Source organism: Vombatus ursinus, unplaced genomic scaffold (genome assembly GCF_900497805.2).
Source record: "Vombatus ursinus unplaced genomic scaffold, bare-nosed wombat genome assembly UNPS02003292.1, whole genome shotgun sequence".
NCBI lineage: Eukaryota > Metazoa > Chordata > Mammalia > Diprotodontia > Vombatidae > Vombatus > Vombatus ursinus.
Genome location: NW_020943070.1, coordinates 11,389,031 through 11,405,764, shown reverse-complemented (window position 1 = coordinate 11,405,764; position 16,734 = coordinate 11,389,031). Strand labels below are relative to the sequence as shown.

At 43.8% G+C, this 16,734-nt stretch overlaps 1 protein-coding gene across 4 annotated transcripts in view; it reads right to left on the bottom strand.

The window, feature by feature from the left end:
* Positions 1 to 908: 908 nt before the first annotated feature.
* The window catches only part of SLC41A2 (solute carrier family 41 member 2), a 124,404-nt gene continuing 108,578 nt past the window's right edge, over positions 909 to 16,734 (bottom strand). For all 4 annotated transcript variants that reach the window (XM_027871367.1, XM_027871359.1, XM_027871377.1 and 1 more), the window contains exon 11: positions 909 to 3,918. In XM_027871367.1, the coding sequence (XP_027727168.1) occupies positions 3,733 to 3,918 (186 nt within the window). In that variant the 3' untranslated portion in view covers positions 909 to 3,732. The remainder of the gene's footprint in view (positions 3,919 to 16,734) is intronic.

The following is a 16,734-nucleotide window of genomic DNA, read 5'->3' as shown; positions in this document are numbered from 1 at the left end:
TTCTGACACGAGGCTTAGTCAGTTAGACACTCAGGTCCTCCTCTGCTGCCTCTTCAAAGTGTGGAGGTGACCTTAGGCACTGGAAAGCTCTGCCAGTAGAACCCAAGCATGGGCTGGACTTGCCAGCCTGAAAACGCTTCAAGTATTTGACCAGCAACAGTCTGTGGTTGTTATCCGAGGATCAGCTGAGCAAAACACAGAGAAGACCCTGCCAGTGACAAATGTTTCGGCACAGCCATTCACAAAAAAGATAAACATACAAAGGCTTGGGGGCACAGGCGGAAAGGCCTGAACTCATAACAGCATGAATCCAAGTATCAGAATCTATACAAGTACACCCAAACACAGCCTCTTCTGACGGTCTCTCCAAAGGGCATGTACACGCTGCCTCTCGACGCCGAGTGCCTGGCATTTTCACTGAATTGACTAGAAAACAAACTCCCACCATGACAGTCGCCTGCCTTCAATGGGTTCGCCAGACCATAGATGGCCAACAGGGCTGGGAAGGAGTCCAATTCACTGAGCGAACAAGACAAGCAACTCCAGTGGCAATGACATGGGTGGTCTGCAAGGTGGAATGTTTTATACTTCCTCAAAGATACATTCCAAATGAGTTTCCAATGGAATCTCTTTTCAAGAAACTTTATTCTAAAAGGAATATTTTTTTTTCTATCACAGATGACCCAACAACATAAGCTTCTTCCCCCCCTCCACACACCAAAGTGAAGTGTCTGATAATAAGTAATTAAAGGTTAAGTATGTGGGTATTCTTCATATTGTGGCAAAATAAGCACCATACATAATAAAATTATTGGGAGATTTCTGGACTAAACACTGTAATGTGTGGCTGATAAGGAAGGATACATTGGTAAATTTTGCAAGTTTTAAAAAAAATTGGTCACAATATGTTCAAATCTGTAAATAAGTTTATTAATGATAAGCACACATAGTGGTATTTTTATTTTTTAAACAAGGTACTTCCATTTTATAATTAGCTCAACTGGTAGATGATTGTCCAGTAGTCCACGGGCTGTAAGTAGTGTTTGGAAGGAGAGCGATTTGTAAATCATAAAGTGCTACAAAAGGTGAGTTCTAGGCCTCTGGCTGCACAGAGAAGTAGAAGGAGTAGCTATGGGGTCACAGCATCTGAGTTTGCATCCCAGCTCTGGGGCTTACTGGCCCACTCAGACCCTCAGTTTCCTCATCTCATTGGAGCAGATGATCTCTAACGTCTCTTGTTAGCTCCAGATGAATGATCCTGTGTGTTGGGCCCCCTTCTCTTCTTTTTCTCCTTCATATTACTGACCTGCTCTACCGAGCAGGAAAAAGGAATGGAGGCGAATCCCAAGCCAACCCAGCTACTTGTAGGCTGACTCAGGCACAGGGTCAAATGAAACAGAACCCCAGGTTTTCGGATGACCTAAGGTTTTCATCAACGTTGTCTGTCTGTGGCCCTTATGCACACAGTAATTAAAAGGGGCCCATGTTGAGCGAAAAAGGAAGATTTCCTGAAGAGAGGTGCGTGTGTGTGTGGGGGCACATGTGTGATTCCCTCTTTGAGCCTTAAAGGATGGCCATCACCCAGGAGCACTCAGAGGCAGCCTGACATCATGGAAAGAACACTGGATCTGACATGAGATGTTTGGGATTGGTGTCCAGTCTCTGTTCCAAACCAACTGACCCTTTCGAATTTCAGTTTCCTCATCTATCAAATGAGGGGCAACATCAGCTACCTCACGGCATTGCTGTGAAGATCGCAATGCGAGACAGTGCATATAAATGTGAACTGTCGTTATATTTTTTAGCAATTTCATGATAATTTTATGGGGAAATAAAGACTCAACAAGCGGCTTTGTGAGTGAATGAAAAAAGAGTTGCTTGGCAAACCCTGTGGTGTGGCATTATCTCTTTTTTTCTGCTAAAAGCAGCCAAAATAAAATTTACTAGGAATTTCAGTCTACACACAAGTTCTAGAAATGATTACAGAACATACAATCCAAGTGTAAACAAGTATTTTTCAAACTCTTTAAATAAGATCAAACTGAGTCTTAATGGATTTTTTATAAAACCTTCTCAGTTAAATATTTGTGAACTTATACTTACTCAGCCTTTCTTTTGTAAGAATGTTCACTGTGTGACACCATAAGTCTCCAAAGGAGAAACTATAATTACTTCTCTTACCGTCTATGACATCTGCATTCTAAGGCAGAAAAAATGGCATAATTAAAGTGAAAAGCAAAAGCAAACCTATGACTGATGTAGTCCTCCTCCTTTTAAAGCACTCAACAGGAATGATGTCAACAATAAAGTTATATAGAACCTATTACTTAAATAAAGCAAACACAAAGACGTGAGTCACCACGGTCTGAGTTACAGTGGAATGCCCTCCTTAATCTGCACTAGAAGCACAAATAGTACACAGCAGATAGAGCGATTCTACTGCATTCTGTTGATTCGCTCTATTTTGTAGAAAAATGCTGCTCTTTTCCAATAATTAATCAGATTGGTCCAAGTATGCCCAACAGACATGAGTGATTCTTAGAAAAACAGGTAAAGAAAAACTACACCCTACGCATGTGTTCTGGCCCCTTGGTGAAAAACAGCCTGTTTGCAGATAGGCAGCATCAGTAAGGCTTGGGCAGATATGCCACAGCCTCTTTCTGACCCCCTAAAGGATAAGCTTAAGCTTTATCAATTGATTTCTCCAAAACACCCAAGTCCTTCACTTGTAAATCTTACTCATTTCCCCTACTGCGTAAATGAACTAGACCAAGCGTCCTCCTCTTAGCTGGAATAATTCTACACGGGGAAACATTTACAACCCCAATATGAAGTTCAGACTCTTGGCAAACCTTGCGGATAAACACGATGCAGTGCAGCAACAAATCTATCGTGATGCTGACGCCTCTAACGGCACTATCATCAACCCAACTTTCCAACGAAGAATGAGAGTGGCTTTTCACACCATGTTGTGTCTCACAAACACAACTGAGTTCCTCCTCTTGTCTGATTCTACCTCTGGTTTTTGAAAAGAAGAATCAATAACCACAAATGACCTAATTGTTCTCCTCTGAGTCCTATCCCCAACCACCCTGCTCTGTACAGGCTGCCCACCAACAATCATGGAGTTGGTACCAAGTCATGGCATCTCTGAGGAGCTCATGGCCTTCACGGGGTGAAGTCCCCATCTCTAATACGACATCTTTAGGGGGTTGGTCACTGGTAAATTCAAACTCAGCTGGTGTAGAGGTGGAAGTCGTTAAAACTTTTTAAACTACAAAAGGGTATTTTTTTAAAATTAGAATTTTCATCGTAACCAAATTCATTAGAAAAGAGGCCAATCTCTTCTGCACCCTCAACTTTCCATTACAATTCAAATAACCAACCAAGTGCATTCCTGGGGTGCGTGGGACTAGTTACAAAATTACTCATCTTTAACTCCCTCCATATTTTCTGATTTAATTAACTTCAGAGATGAAACTCCTGTTTCAATGTCAAATCATCCTTCATTCTCTGATATGAAAGGCAAATGCCCTTCATTTTTATTTTCTATTTAAATTCAGTTCTAAAAAAAAGTTAAGGCCATTTAATCATATCAGTTTCAACTTAAAATTAACCCAGCCAAAGTGAGATTACTGTATTGTATTAAAGGCCTTGAAAAGGAGTCACGAGCTGCCATCTTCTGTTTTTCTTCCATATGGTCTGAGAACAGTCAGCAGGTTCCATATTTCATTAGTCTCCAACATCGCCATCTCGATCGCCAATGAGCCACAGAAAATGAAAGCTCAAAGCTAATAAGGCTGTTCCAAGCAGATCCCCCAAAGCCGTGAGGTACGGGATGGAAAAGCTATCAGGATCCTTTCCTTTTCTCCAGAAGTGATGCACCATCCAGTCAGCAATCCACAGCAAGCTGAACACCTAGAACGATAAACCAAAGATCCTTTTTGGCTGGGCCAGACAATTCTGAGGCCATTATAAGTCTATAAACAAGCTCAAATCCCTGATTTCTGCTGGCTTTCACATGGGAGCCTAAGAGAATTAACAGTTAAAAAAAAGAGAGAGAGAATTAACAGTCAAGCATGGTCCACTGAGTATCTGCCACGGAAGAGTAAGGTGCCCAGGGTGCCGAGGACATGGCAGGGGGCCCTCCTATTCAGGTCTGGGCCAAACAACCTCATTCTGAGATCCTATGACTCAATTCAGTTCAGGAAGCATTTATTAAGTGCCTAATGTGTGCTGTTCTAGGTATTAAGAATACAAATGGATGACTGACATCCTCTCTCATGAAATACTTATAAAGGAATATGAAAAAAAATCACCTTGCATTTGCTAACCCTTTGGACATTTTAAAAGGTATTTCACAGATATCACGTCATTTCTACCCTATCTCCCAACAACCTGAAGAGATAGACAGAGCCGGTTTATCCCCATTTTCCAAGTGAGGAACCGAAGATGAAAGTGTGCCCGAAATCACAAACAGCTCAGGGCACGAGAAGGCAACGCCAGCTTCCAGCCCTGTGGCCATCAGCCTCGGCTGCTTTGTGCTGCATCTGTCTAACTCGCTATAGACTTAGAAAGATTTTCCAAGGCCGTGGGGCTCTCTAACCAGCCCTGGTAAAGACATTTTACAACAACAACAACAACCGCTAATAACTACATAGAGTTACAATAAAAGGGCACATATAAAGGGGAGAGGACATGTTCTCCTGTGGCCCGCCATGATTTATGGACTTGGAAGACCAGTTGGCCCCATCCTCAGCTCCACACTGCAAAGGCTGCCCAGCCTCCTTGAACAAGACCAAGAATAGCGACGTACTTCTCCAACTGCCCAGGCAGGTGTAGCAACACCCCAGAGACCAATGTCTGTGCTCTGACTCTCTTCCCCGCTCAGGGCGCCCGGGTGACCCCCTCCTTGACTCCCTCTTTCTTACTAGCAACTGTATTTTGCCATTGCAGGGCTCTAACAGTGGCTTTCAATTTGACTTCTGCTCTAGGGCTTTATTTTTCCCTTTTGTCTGACCTGCTCTGGGCACATGCCTTTAACACCACTGTTGCCTCAACCCCAGAGGCCAGGTTGATACCCTGGACCTTCTTCTCAATCTCCCCATTTGCTAGCACCCCTAGTGTCCTATGACACCCTCAAACCTGGGTCTTCAATCACTCCCCTAGGCCATAAAGCCTCCTGGCAACTAGACACTGTCCCCATCCCAGATCCTTCTGTGATCAATCACGGCAGTGCTGTTCCCAGCTAAGCCCCCTGCCCCTTATTTTCACATGCAGCCTAACACACCCATACTCTCCTTCACTCCCCTCTGGTCCTAGGTTGCAGAGCATTGCTAGGTGCTAGAGAGATTTATTTAAAATGTTGACTGGACCACATTACAAATTCATATTATGCAATTTCATCGTGATCCTTGTTACTCATCTATCCTCTCATCTATCTCTCACTGGCTCCGTAATTACACAATCTAGAGATAATTTCTGACTTTCTCTTGTCTCCTTAAATTCTCCTTCCCCCTTTACTCTCAGGTAGATGTGACATCACCTGTTTCAGGAAGCGGTCTGAGACCATCTAGCAAGAGCTACCTTGGGAAAGAAAACAGCGCTAGGGATGAAAGCAAGACGGTGACTCAGACCCTTTCTTCTTCAGAATTCTCCTCACGGTGTTTTTGGCTCTAATGGGCTTTTGCCTTCTATTTTGTAAATGCATCATTTCCATAGGCCTCTTCTCTCCTCTATTAGACCAGAAGCTCCAGGAGGGAAGGCATCCATCTCTTTGTGGTTTTGTTTGTATCGTGCATACTCCTAAGCACAGTGTTTTTGGGCCAAACCTATGATGTCATTGGTATAGGGGATTCCCAATGAATAAACTCTCTCCAGCAGGGCAGAGCTGGATCTTTTCTGCAGCTTAAGAGCCCTAAAGAATTGTGTGGAACACCGAAGGATGTCTGGCTGCCCAGGTCACAGAATCAAGGTATGGCAGAGAAAGGACTTCAGCCCAGGTCTTCCTGCCTCAGAGGCCAGTCCTGTCCACAGCACCCGCGGCTCCTCTGAGTACTTGGCATTTAATAAATGGCAGCTGAATTTGCTGACTTCACCCTCCTTCTCCAGGCACTCTGCAATCTCTCTCATATGAATCTCATATCTCATAACCCCACTCTTAGTGGCTGCTCATTTGGATTACTGCAATAAACTCCTAACTAATGTTTCTCTCCTCTCTGACTCATACCGTGCACTGCTGCCAGATTAGTCTTTCCAAAATCATCGCTTTGCCCTCATCACCCCCATGCTTAAAGCCCCACATCCTTAGACTGGCCCGTTCAGAGCCCCTCACAATATAACCCAGAGCCATGTGTTCCCCATATCCAGCGCTGCATGCCCCCCACCTCTTCCTGGAATGCCCCCAGCATCCTTTCCATTTATCAAAGCCCACCTCAAGCCTCACCTCCGTGCATCCCCAAGTCACCCCCAACTCCTATGACACTAATGTATACCAATTTGTGTGGTTTTTGCCATATTCTAATAAATGCTCACTGAATTACAGGTTTAATACTATTATCTTGAAAGCACATGGAAAGTAAGAAGGAGTATAAGTCGGCCACAGCTCTTGAGGTTTACAACAATAAATCTGTTTTCAAATATTTCTCTTAAACTAACTAAATTAGACAAAAATTAAATGTTGTGATGAAAGGAGCCCCGGACTAAGAGACAGAAGACCTGAATTTCTGATCTTGCCAGTTCAATTAAGTAGCCCTGGGTTCCTGGGTAATTCATTTATCCTCTGAGGGTCTCGGTTTCTTCATCTATAAAAAGAGCAAATTCCTGGTGAGAGGTTGGAGTAGTGGCCCATTAAAGCCTCTATTCCAGACCTGAAATTCTGTGGAATTTGTACCGAAAAAAGTACATCTCAAATCAAACCAAGGTTGGATTCTAATTTTTCGAGTTAATAAATATTCCCTGTTTGTTCTTTGTGAAATATGCATAACTTCTTTAAGTAAATACATCTTCTGAAAAGGCAACTCTGTAGTCTTGGCTAATTTAATTTCCATGCTACAGGTATGTTGCTTGGAATTCAAACAAATCACATGGTAAAAGAGTGTGTTTGCTTTGGAAGATAGTGATTCAGCAGCAGCTTCTGCCATGAATGAACACAGGCCAGCACTTCCATGCATGAAGAGTCCTGTAGAGGGCTCTCGGGCTTCTGGCCGGACAACCAACATATGCACCCTGACAGGCTTTGGGAATAACAACGTGATGTTTTTCCTACATACTAAGTATAAAACTACCCTACCCCCAACTTACACAACAGAAAACAAACCAACAGAAGCCCCCTGATTTGATCTCATGCCAAAAGCTGTACTTGTGAACAATTTCCCACTTCCAAATATCTGTTAAGGAGAACCTCAGCGCCCAGCAGCCAAGCTTGCATCCCACTCACCCTTAGATATTTATAGCAAACACTTTCCCAAATAACTCACTTGAAACAAGGAAGGAATAAGTACATCCTTGGTTTAAATTGACGGGTTCTTAAACGCTACTTCTCCGCACCTGCAACTGCTTATTCTGTTGGTCACAGCAATGACTAGAATATGGCGAATCAAAGATGTGGGAGCCTCTCTTAGGGGCACAGTCAGCATGAAGAAAGACTAAACCAGCTGTGGTTTAAAAAAAGAAAGAAAGGAAAATACTCTGACAGACACGTGTATACCCTCACCCAATAGCTCTCCAAAGGCTTCCCTTTTACAACTTTTGACCCCATTAAGAAAGCCCTTGATGTTAACTTTTGAGCACCACGGGATCAGAGCCCTGGCTCTGCCCTAGTGAGAACCCTATTTCTGGTCCTTTTTCACAGGCTGGGCACCATCTATAGACAGGCTTATACTAACTACAACAAGCATCCACCTGGCCAACATGCTTTCCCTCCTCACCCCCGTCTGGTTCTGTGCCTATGCTACCTCTTAAAGAAGTCTTCCCCAATATTCCAGCTGTGCTCTCTCCAGATGCTCTGTATTTCTTTTTCAGATATCTTACTGGCTTCTTTGCATCCACTGCGTCCCCTAGTAAAATACTGGGGGAACTTGCAGACAGTAGAAGACGTCAGAACACTGACTGAACAACCAATCACAACTTCAGAAGCCTGGGAAGGAAGCACGTCTTCTTCCTCTCATCAGAGAAGTGGCAGAATTGAGGTGTGGAGTGAGGTACCCCTTGTCAGGTGGTCAACGTGCTGAGTTCCTCTGTATGACTGTACTTTGTTACAAGGGAGATCTTTACATTTTTTATGGCACGATAGTACTGCATTATGTTCACGTAACACAATTTGTTCAGGTACTCACCAAATAAGGGGCACCTTATTCTTCACCCCCACAAAAAGAGCTGCCAAAATATTTTTGGACACATGAGTCCTTTTCCTCTTTCTTTGATCTCTTTGGGAACAGGCCTTCTAATGTCATCCAGATCAAAGGCTATGCACACATTAGTGACTCCTGGGGCCCAGTTCCAAACTGCTGGTCCTTTCACAGCCACAACAGTCCACTGGTAGGCCCGATTTCCCTCAGTCCCTTCAACTGTCATTTTCCTTTTCTGTTATCTTTGCCAATCTGTTAAAGTCATTTTAATTTTCATCTCTCTTAATACTAGTGATTTGCAGCATGCTTTATGTGGTTGCTAATAGCTTGGATTTCTTCCTTTGAAAGCTGCTTATTCATATCCTTGGACCATTTATCTATTAAAGAACATCTCTAAGGGCTCTTTTCAGCACCCCATGGAGTCATCCCTCCCCAAACGGTAAAATTCTCAAAGAGAATATGGAGATGTTGGATACTTCCAGGAAAATGGAAATGAAGTCACCTGAAAAAATCTTAAAAATCCTAAAAAGTGACAGAAGCAAAGATAGCCTAAAGTTCTCAGATACACCCAAAAATTCATAGCAGCACTTTTTACGGTACTAGCAAAAAAATGGAAGCAAAGTAGATCCCACCAACTGAAGAATGATTGAAGATGTTGGGGAGAAGAATGTAATGGAATATTATTCTGTCTTATGAAGGAATATAATGAATTCAAAGAAGAATCAGAAGGCATAAATAAACTTGTATAAAGTACAGAAAGCAGAACCAAGAAAATATACATGACAACAATGTAAATGGAAGGAACAATAAAAAGATAGGACCCCAAAGCTCCGTAGTTATCATGGTCACACTTGGCCCTTGAGACAATGCAGTTCCCTCCCTCCTTTACAAAGGTGGGTAAACTGGGGTCTGGAACACAGATAATCCTACTTGGCTGAAAGGCTGATTAATTTTTCTAAATGGCCCTTTCCTCCCTCTTTCTTTAATTCTTTGCTATAAAGGATGGCTTTTTGGGGACCCAAGGGGAATATAATGGGAAATTAATGTGCCATGAAAAAATAGGTTATGAAAAATTTTTTTTTAAAGAAAGAACCAGAAGCAGAGCTCTGAATACCTGCCTGGCATGGGAATGTAAAATCAAACCTGGAAAAAGATAAATCACATTTTAAAAATTAAAATTCTCTTTATTAAAACTGTGTGACCCTGGGCAAGTTACTTAACTATGACTAGACTTATACTTTACTATACAGTGGCATGTGAATTACCCAGGACCAACAATAATTTTGATACGGTACAAACTGTCATCTGTGTTTATCCTTCTACTAACATTAGGCTGACATGGTTTCTCCACTGTTAATTAGTTCTCTGTCAGCTGAGCGCTAGATTTCATGCTACACATGTGTGTTTCACTTTACAGTCTTTTGTTGTGTGGCTAATTCTGTACCTTAAAAAAAATGGATATTACTTCGAAGAAACGTACAAAAGTTGTAGCTCTTAAAAAGTACGCTTCAATGACTATTAGAGATACTGCAGTGGCTGCTGGCATGAGGAAGTCATGTTTTCAGCATCCTTCAAGCCAACAGCAAGACAAGATTGGTCACAATGAAGCACAAAACAACGTGTTGTCATAGGTAAGAAGCAAAGACCTTCAGAAGGACCTGGAGGCTGGAGGGATTGTTATTAATTCATCGACAGTGTGGGGTCAGCTTCTTAAAATTGGAAGAATGGCAAGAAGACTAGTAAAAGCAAAAATCTGCTGGTTATGGATGAGCGAGTACAAAGACGAGAGCGCCAAAGATTGCAAAAAGGACATTTATACTGAAGAAATTCATTATTTCATTCAAGACTCTACCAAAACCATTGTCTGAAGTCTAAGCGAGTGGTAAGAAAGAAGTTTCTTCATCAGACTATAAAGCAGCACCCCCCCAAAAAAGTTTTACTTTTAAAGGGTCTTATCCCAATTGGTAGAATGATAAATTCTGGGAAAAAAAATAAAGAACTGGAGCAGAATTAGTCAGGAATTACAGAAATTCCCAAGTAGAGGAAGAATACCACAACACGACCTTGCATCATGCCTCAAGTCAAGAGAGATTAAGAAATGTATCTAAAAGATGGGGACAAACATGCTTCAGTGGCCTGAGAACCAGTCTAATTTAAATGTCACTGAAAACTGATCTTCTAGACATTAGGCTAGACTTTAAAAAACATACTGTCTCTTCATATCCAAGATGATAAAAGTGTGGTCTATGATGGAGGAGTAAACAAAAGATGTCAGAATCCACACGTCAAACCGTGCAAAACAAATGACAAGTGAAATGAGGGCATACTGCATCCGGGAAGTTGTCGGGTTTCTTTGTTAATAAATGCAATTCTTTCACATGGTCCCGAGTAATCCCCGCACCACTCGAGGGTGCAGAACAGGGGCTGGTCTGTATTTGTAGAGGTCGTTTTTTCACGGAGAGTTCCCTATACCAATGAAATCACAGGTAGAAGCCAAAAACAAATCAACCAGTAACAAAACACATCAAATAAATATCTTAAAAAGGGGCTAAATCTGACACAAACCCTTAGCTTTTGCACAAGACACAACCAAATGAAGTAAGAACAGATAAGCCAAGAAAATGCTGTGATGAGTTCCTTTTTAAGGGGCAGCTAGGTGGCGCAGTGGATAGAGCACCGGCCCTGGATTCAAGAGTATGTGAGTTCAAATGCAGCCTCAGACAGATAATACTTACTAGCTGTGTGACCCTGGGCAAGTCACTTAATCCCACTGCCGAAACAAAAAAAAAAGGATAGAGAGAGAGAGAGGGAGAGATGAGTTCCTTTTCAAAGGGAAGGAGGAAGGAGCTTAGGATACGGATCAAGGGGCCATCAAAGAGAGAACCAGAATCTGGGCCTCCTCCGGACCTGAAGGATCTTCAAGTCACTGACTCGATAGAGAACTGAGAACATTTGTCAGCCAGCAGACAGAGACCGGACTGATTTATACAGGAAACGGTCAGACTGAATTAACTGATCAGCGGCATGAAGGCCAGGCAAAAACACAATTCCCTTGGACTTCTGGAAGACTCTGGATGCAGCAGCACATAGAAGAAGGCCAGACACGGCACTTCCCAGTGTGTTACTGGTCACATTGTGCAGTGTCTCAAAAGAGGACAGGAGGCCAAGAGCATGATGGAAATGGATTATCTGGAAGTTCCTCCTGACGATGCTGACAATAACTACACACACACACACACACACACACACACACACACACAGAGGTTATATACATACGAAGTACTTTTTTTTTAAAGTTTTGCTGACACCTTTTGTCTTTACATCACAGTCTAGAGTCTGGAAGACCTGAGTTCAAATCCAGACTCAGACACTTTCTCTGTGCACCTCAGTTTCCTCTTATTATAATAGGTAATATGTATAGCTATAATAGGTATATGTGTGTGTATGTATATGTATGTACTTACAGATGTATTTCTATGTAACAGCCCCTACCTCACAGGGCTACTGGGAGAATCGAATGAGATAATGTTTATAAAGTGCTTAGCACAGGTCCTGACACACAGCAGGCATTTTATAAATGCTAACTCTCATTATAACCCCACCGCCAGATGGAACTCTCCCTTCCGACAAAGAAAAACAATCAAACAAAAATGTCCAACGTGGTGACCTATCTGATAATCATCCTGGTCGTCCTGCATCTCTCTATTTCAAGGGAGGACCAATGTTTCATTATCTGTTCCCTGAAACCTTAATTGAGTTTTCTTTTCTTCAAAAACCATTTTTAGTGCTCTCTTTTGGTCTTACATCCAATATGTCCCATCTTCTCTCCTTCCCTTCCCAGAGGTATCCCTTGCTTAAAGAATAAAAGAGAAAAACAAGCTGGCCAAAGTGCTCACTGACTGCCTGCGGAATGTTCCGGGCCCAGACAGGAGACGCAGGGGCTTCCTCTCCTTCCCATTCACACTGCTGTGGTCACAGAGTACACTGTCCCCTGGCTCTGGCTACTTCACTTTGTATTAACTCCCCAGTTTTCCTGGGTGTCGGTCTGCTTCATTTCTTATTGCTTGTACAAAGAAATGAATTTTAAAATCTTTTCAGGCTCATAAAGCCTCTTCCTTCAGTACTGCCAAACTTTTGTGATTTCATCAGCGGAGGTGGGGGGAGATGCTCCTTACTATCAACACACACCCCAACCTCCCAACTGAACCCCCTACCGCCATGATTTCAAAAATTTAATCAACTCAGAGGCAAATCTTCTGGTGAGGATCCTCCCTGACCTTCGGCCACATTCAAAGCCCTTCCAAACTGACAGGCCCCTGCTTCCAAACTGGCTGGCCCACTGCCAACCCGGCCTTTTAGAATCCTGGGTCCAGGCCTCTCTCCACGCCACGAGGCAGCGGATATGATGACCACGTGGAGTTCAGGAGACAAACTCTGAAAAGCATAACCGCTCATTTGTTTTTCTTCCTTCAGACTAATGTAACACTCTCTGGAGCCCTCTTTTCCCTCATAAGATATTACTTCCAACTTCTAATGACTATGAAATCGTGATAATATAGGACTTTGTTATCATTACTATTACTACCAACAGTAGCAGCATAAATAAATATCTGCAGAGTACGTAGCATAAACAGTTTAGTCATTCAGTCACGTCCAACGCTTCATGACCCCAGTAGACAACAGCACGCCGATACTGTCCATGGGGAATTCTTGGCAAAGATACTGAGATGATTTGTCATTTCCTTCTCCAGTGGATTAAGGCAAACAGGGTTGAGTGACTTGCCCAGGGTCACACAGCTAATACGTGCCTGGGGCTGAATTTGAACTCAGGATGATGAGCGGTCCTGACTCTAAGCCTGGCACTCTGTGCACTGTGGCGCCACCTAGCGTTCTCCAGTATATTTATACATAGTAGTATGTATAAAATGCATGTTGTCCTCTAAGGTTTGCCAAACATATTACGCCGATGCTTACACAACTCTGTGAGTGACAGAGCACAAGAAGGGTTATCTATCCCCATTATACCAATGAGAAAAGTAAGTGGGAGAATTGGAACTCAAGTCCAGGTCTCCTGGATCCAAGTCATTGTCTTCGATTTAAAGTGTACCAGACAGGGTTTTGAGTTTTCAAGTTTGTTTTTTCAAGAGTTTATTCACAAATGCTTACAAAAATATTCTTTAGCTCAGACATCAGAGGAGTAACAAAGCTACTTGTGGTTTAAAAAAGGAGGAAATACGTTTGAAACTGAAGGATGACACTCTAAGCCCTGGAATGTTCGAAGCATCAGATGACTTCGGGCCAGCGAGTGTTGGGAGCGTGGGGACGCCCACAATCACTTCTACTGTGGCAGATTTCGCTGGATGAGGACGTCGATAGCTTCCCATTCGATGCCTCCTGCCCGGATTCTTCACACATCTGTCCTGTAAGGTTCGGCAGGGAGATATGAAACGTCTTTGGAGTCTCTTTGCTGCCTCAGCAGGACCGTGAACTCTGAGAGCAGCTTTCAAATGTCCAAAGCAGTACTGGAAGAAAGGATGGCTCCGTTCCTCAAGTCTTGCCTTCGTTTTGATCAGGCTTGACAAGGCTGAAAATAACTCCTTTTCTCGATGCCTTGCTGCACATCGTTACGGCCATGCTATTTCTCAACTAGGGCAGACAAGTCATTTCATCTTCTATGTACTGCTGGCCTGAAGCCCAAAGCTCTCTCTTTTGAGTATAAATCATAAATGTGGAATTGGGAAAATGCCTCAATTCCGAAACTCCACAGCCTAAGTAGTAATAGTACAATCATCCTATTCAAAGCACCTAATTATATCACGAAAATGGAGTAACAGTGCCAGAAGGGACACCTTACAAATTCACCTAACCCACCGCTTGTTTTCAGGTAAATACTGCATTAGGTCCCAGAGGGGTTCACTTCGTTACTTTTGTGCCCAGGGCAAATTCTGAGAACTTCATTTTCTCTCTCCAGTTTTCCTTTGACAGTTCCTTCCTCCCTCTCAATCCTGCTTCTTCCCCCACCCTGACTACCAAAATGAGAAGTCAGAAAGCATTTGACAGAACCAGAGAATACGAAGAGCTAAATGAACCACACTTTCCAGCTAGGCCCACCATGTTTAGGAAAGGCCAAGCTTTCATTATTTTCTTTTTTGGGAAGTACAGAGGCGGGGATTAATGAGCAAGGTGGGGCCAACTGCCTGGGTTTAACTGCTCTGGTGTCCTAAGAGGCATCCCTGGCTACATGGGAGGGGGTGACTTCATTCTACATGGCTCAGCACCTAGCCCAGAGTTTTCCATGTAGTAGGGACTCAATTCAATTGAACAAACATTGAGTTGTCATCTACTACATCCCAGGCAATGTGCTAAGCACTGGGGGTACAAAGACAAAAAGCCACAGGGTCCTTTCTCTTGAAGAGTGTGTAATCTAACACTGAGCTCATTGTTTGCTTACTAAATATTTGCTCTTCAATTGGAAGGGCAACCCCACCCACACCTCCTTCCCCCCTAGTGGCAGCTGGTCCACACTATGAACTGGTACTCAGCAGCCTCTCTGACAGGTGAATCCCACAGAGGAACTCAGGGCTTCAACGATGCTTTTCTTTTCAGAGTGGATGCCTGGCCTATGAGCTCTGTGGAGAAAGGGACCCAGATAACTGGTCTGTGTATCACGTGTCAGCCTGTGTGGACACGTGGCCTGTCTAACTCTCCCGGCTAATGGCAGCGGGATGCTTCCACTCCTGACTTTCCACACATCCTTCATTCTAGCCACAAGTTTAGGCAGAGAGCAAATAAAAGGGAATGGGAGTTAGAAGTGGCAGGGACCGGGTGGTCTCAAAACCCCAGCCTGACAACCCTGAGAATATTGTGTTCAGTTTTGAATGTGCCATCCTAGGACGTGCCCTGACAACCTGGGGCACAATCAGAGGAGGCCGCAGGCCACGACACAGAGATACCTGCAGACAGGCAGCTAACATCACTCCCCACCTCTCACCGCCAACCAAGGCTTCTCGAGGCTAAACAGCCTCAGCTTTCCTATCACTTAATGATGCAGAAGAAGTAACAGACCCAGGGATGTTTAGTCTCCAAATACTGAAGCGGCATTCATCGGAGAGAATCACTTGACCTTCATCCTGCCTGACTCCAAGGGCAGAACGAGGAACACTAGACAGAACTGGCAGAGGCTGCTTTTAGCTCCAGGGGAGGGGACATGTCGCGATGATTAGAGGCCCCTGCAAGGGGCCTGGGGCCCGGGCCACCTCAGGAGGCTGGGGATCTCCCAGGCAGGGGTCAGAACTTGTAGAAAGGCACCTGGTTCCTTAAAGGAGGGCAGCCTAGAATACGTGTAAAGCTTCTCCTCCCTCCAAGATTCTGGGTGAAAGCTGCCATAAATAGCCCCTCTCTCACCAGGCTGTCGTAAGGCCAAATGAGACACAACACCCAGAGTAAAGCCCTTTACAAACCAGAGGGCGAGATAAATGCTAGTCGTTGCTACTATGATAACTTTTGCTGAGGAGGCACTGAGGGATAGGTCCCATTCCGCTGAGACGCCAGTTCAGACTCTAATGGAAAACCCAAACTGGTCAAGCTCACCAGTCCGGTCTTATCTGGTCTTATGTAATCGAGGCAATGTCAGGTTCCCACTCCGTGTCTAGTCACAAATTCTTGAATTTCACATCAATAACAAATTCTCTGGCTCCACGTCTATGGTTCCTGTCTGGTCCGGTGACTAAAAATTGCTGGGATGGTTTGTTTCTCTGGAACAGCTGTTCTCAAGATGAAGTCAAGGAGCCCTGGGGGGTCCCCAAGACCTTTCAAGGTGTCTGTGAGGTCAAGTCTATTTTCATAATGATACAGAGACATTTTTATTTCTAATATGGTAAAAACAATCGCTATCACCCATAGAAGCTAAGGCTCTCTGTAAGACGAGGTTACGAGGTGGCGAGGGGAGGGGAGAGAGATGCTCTTCAATAATGTCTTAAGAATATAAAGAGGTCCGAGACCACAAAGTGTGAGAACTGCTTGTTGTTGGGTGCACTTCCAGGGACACACGCTGATCCCCCCTGAGTGTCAGAATGCTCTGGGCTGGGGAGATGGCCATGAAAGACCCGTGATGGGTAGGCAGAAAGAGGTGGAGAACACCTAGCTTACTACAGAGAAAGGCCAGAAGGCCACTTCCAAGTCTCCACATTCAGAAAACAACCATTTTAAAAGATTTTCAGATCAGATTCACACGGAGTGCATTGACACTCCTCTGCACTTGTTTCGTGGACGTTTGGCCTCCTAACTCCATCATCAGGCCCTTGAAGGCAGGGATGTCCTGTTCCACTTCACATGTACCCAGAATATGACAAGCACAGTGTGGGAACGCAGCAGTTTGTGTTTAAGA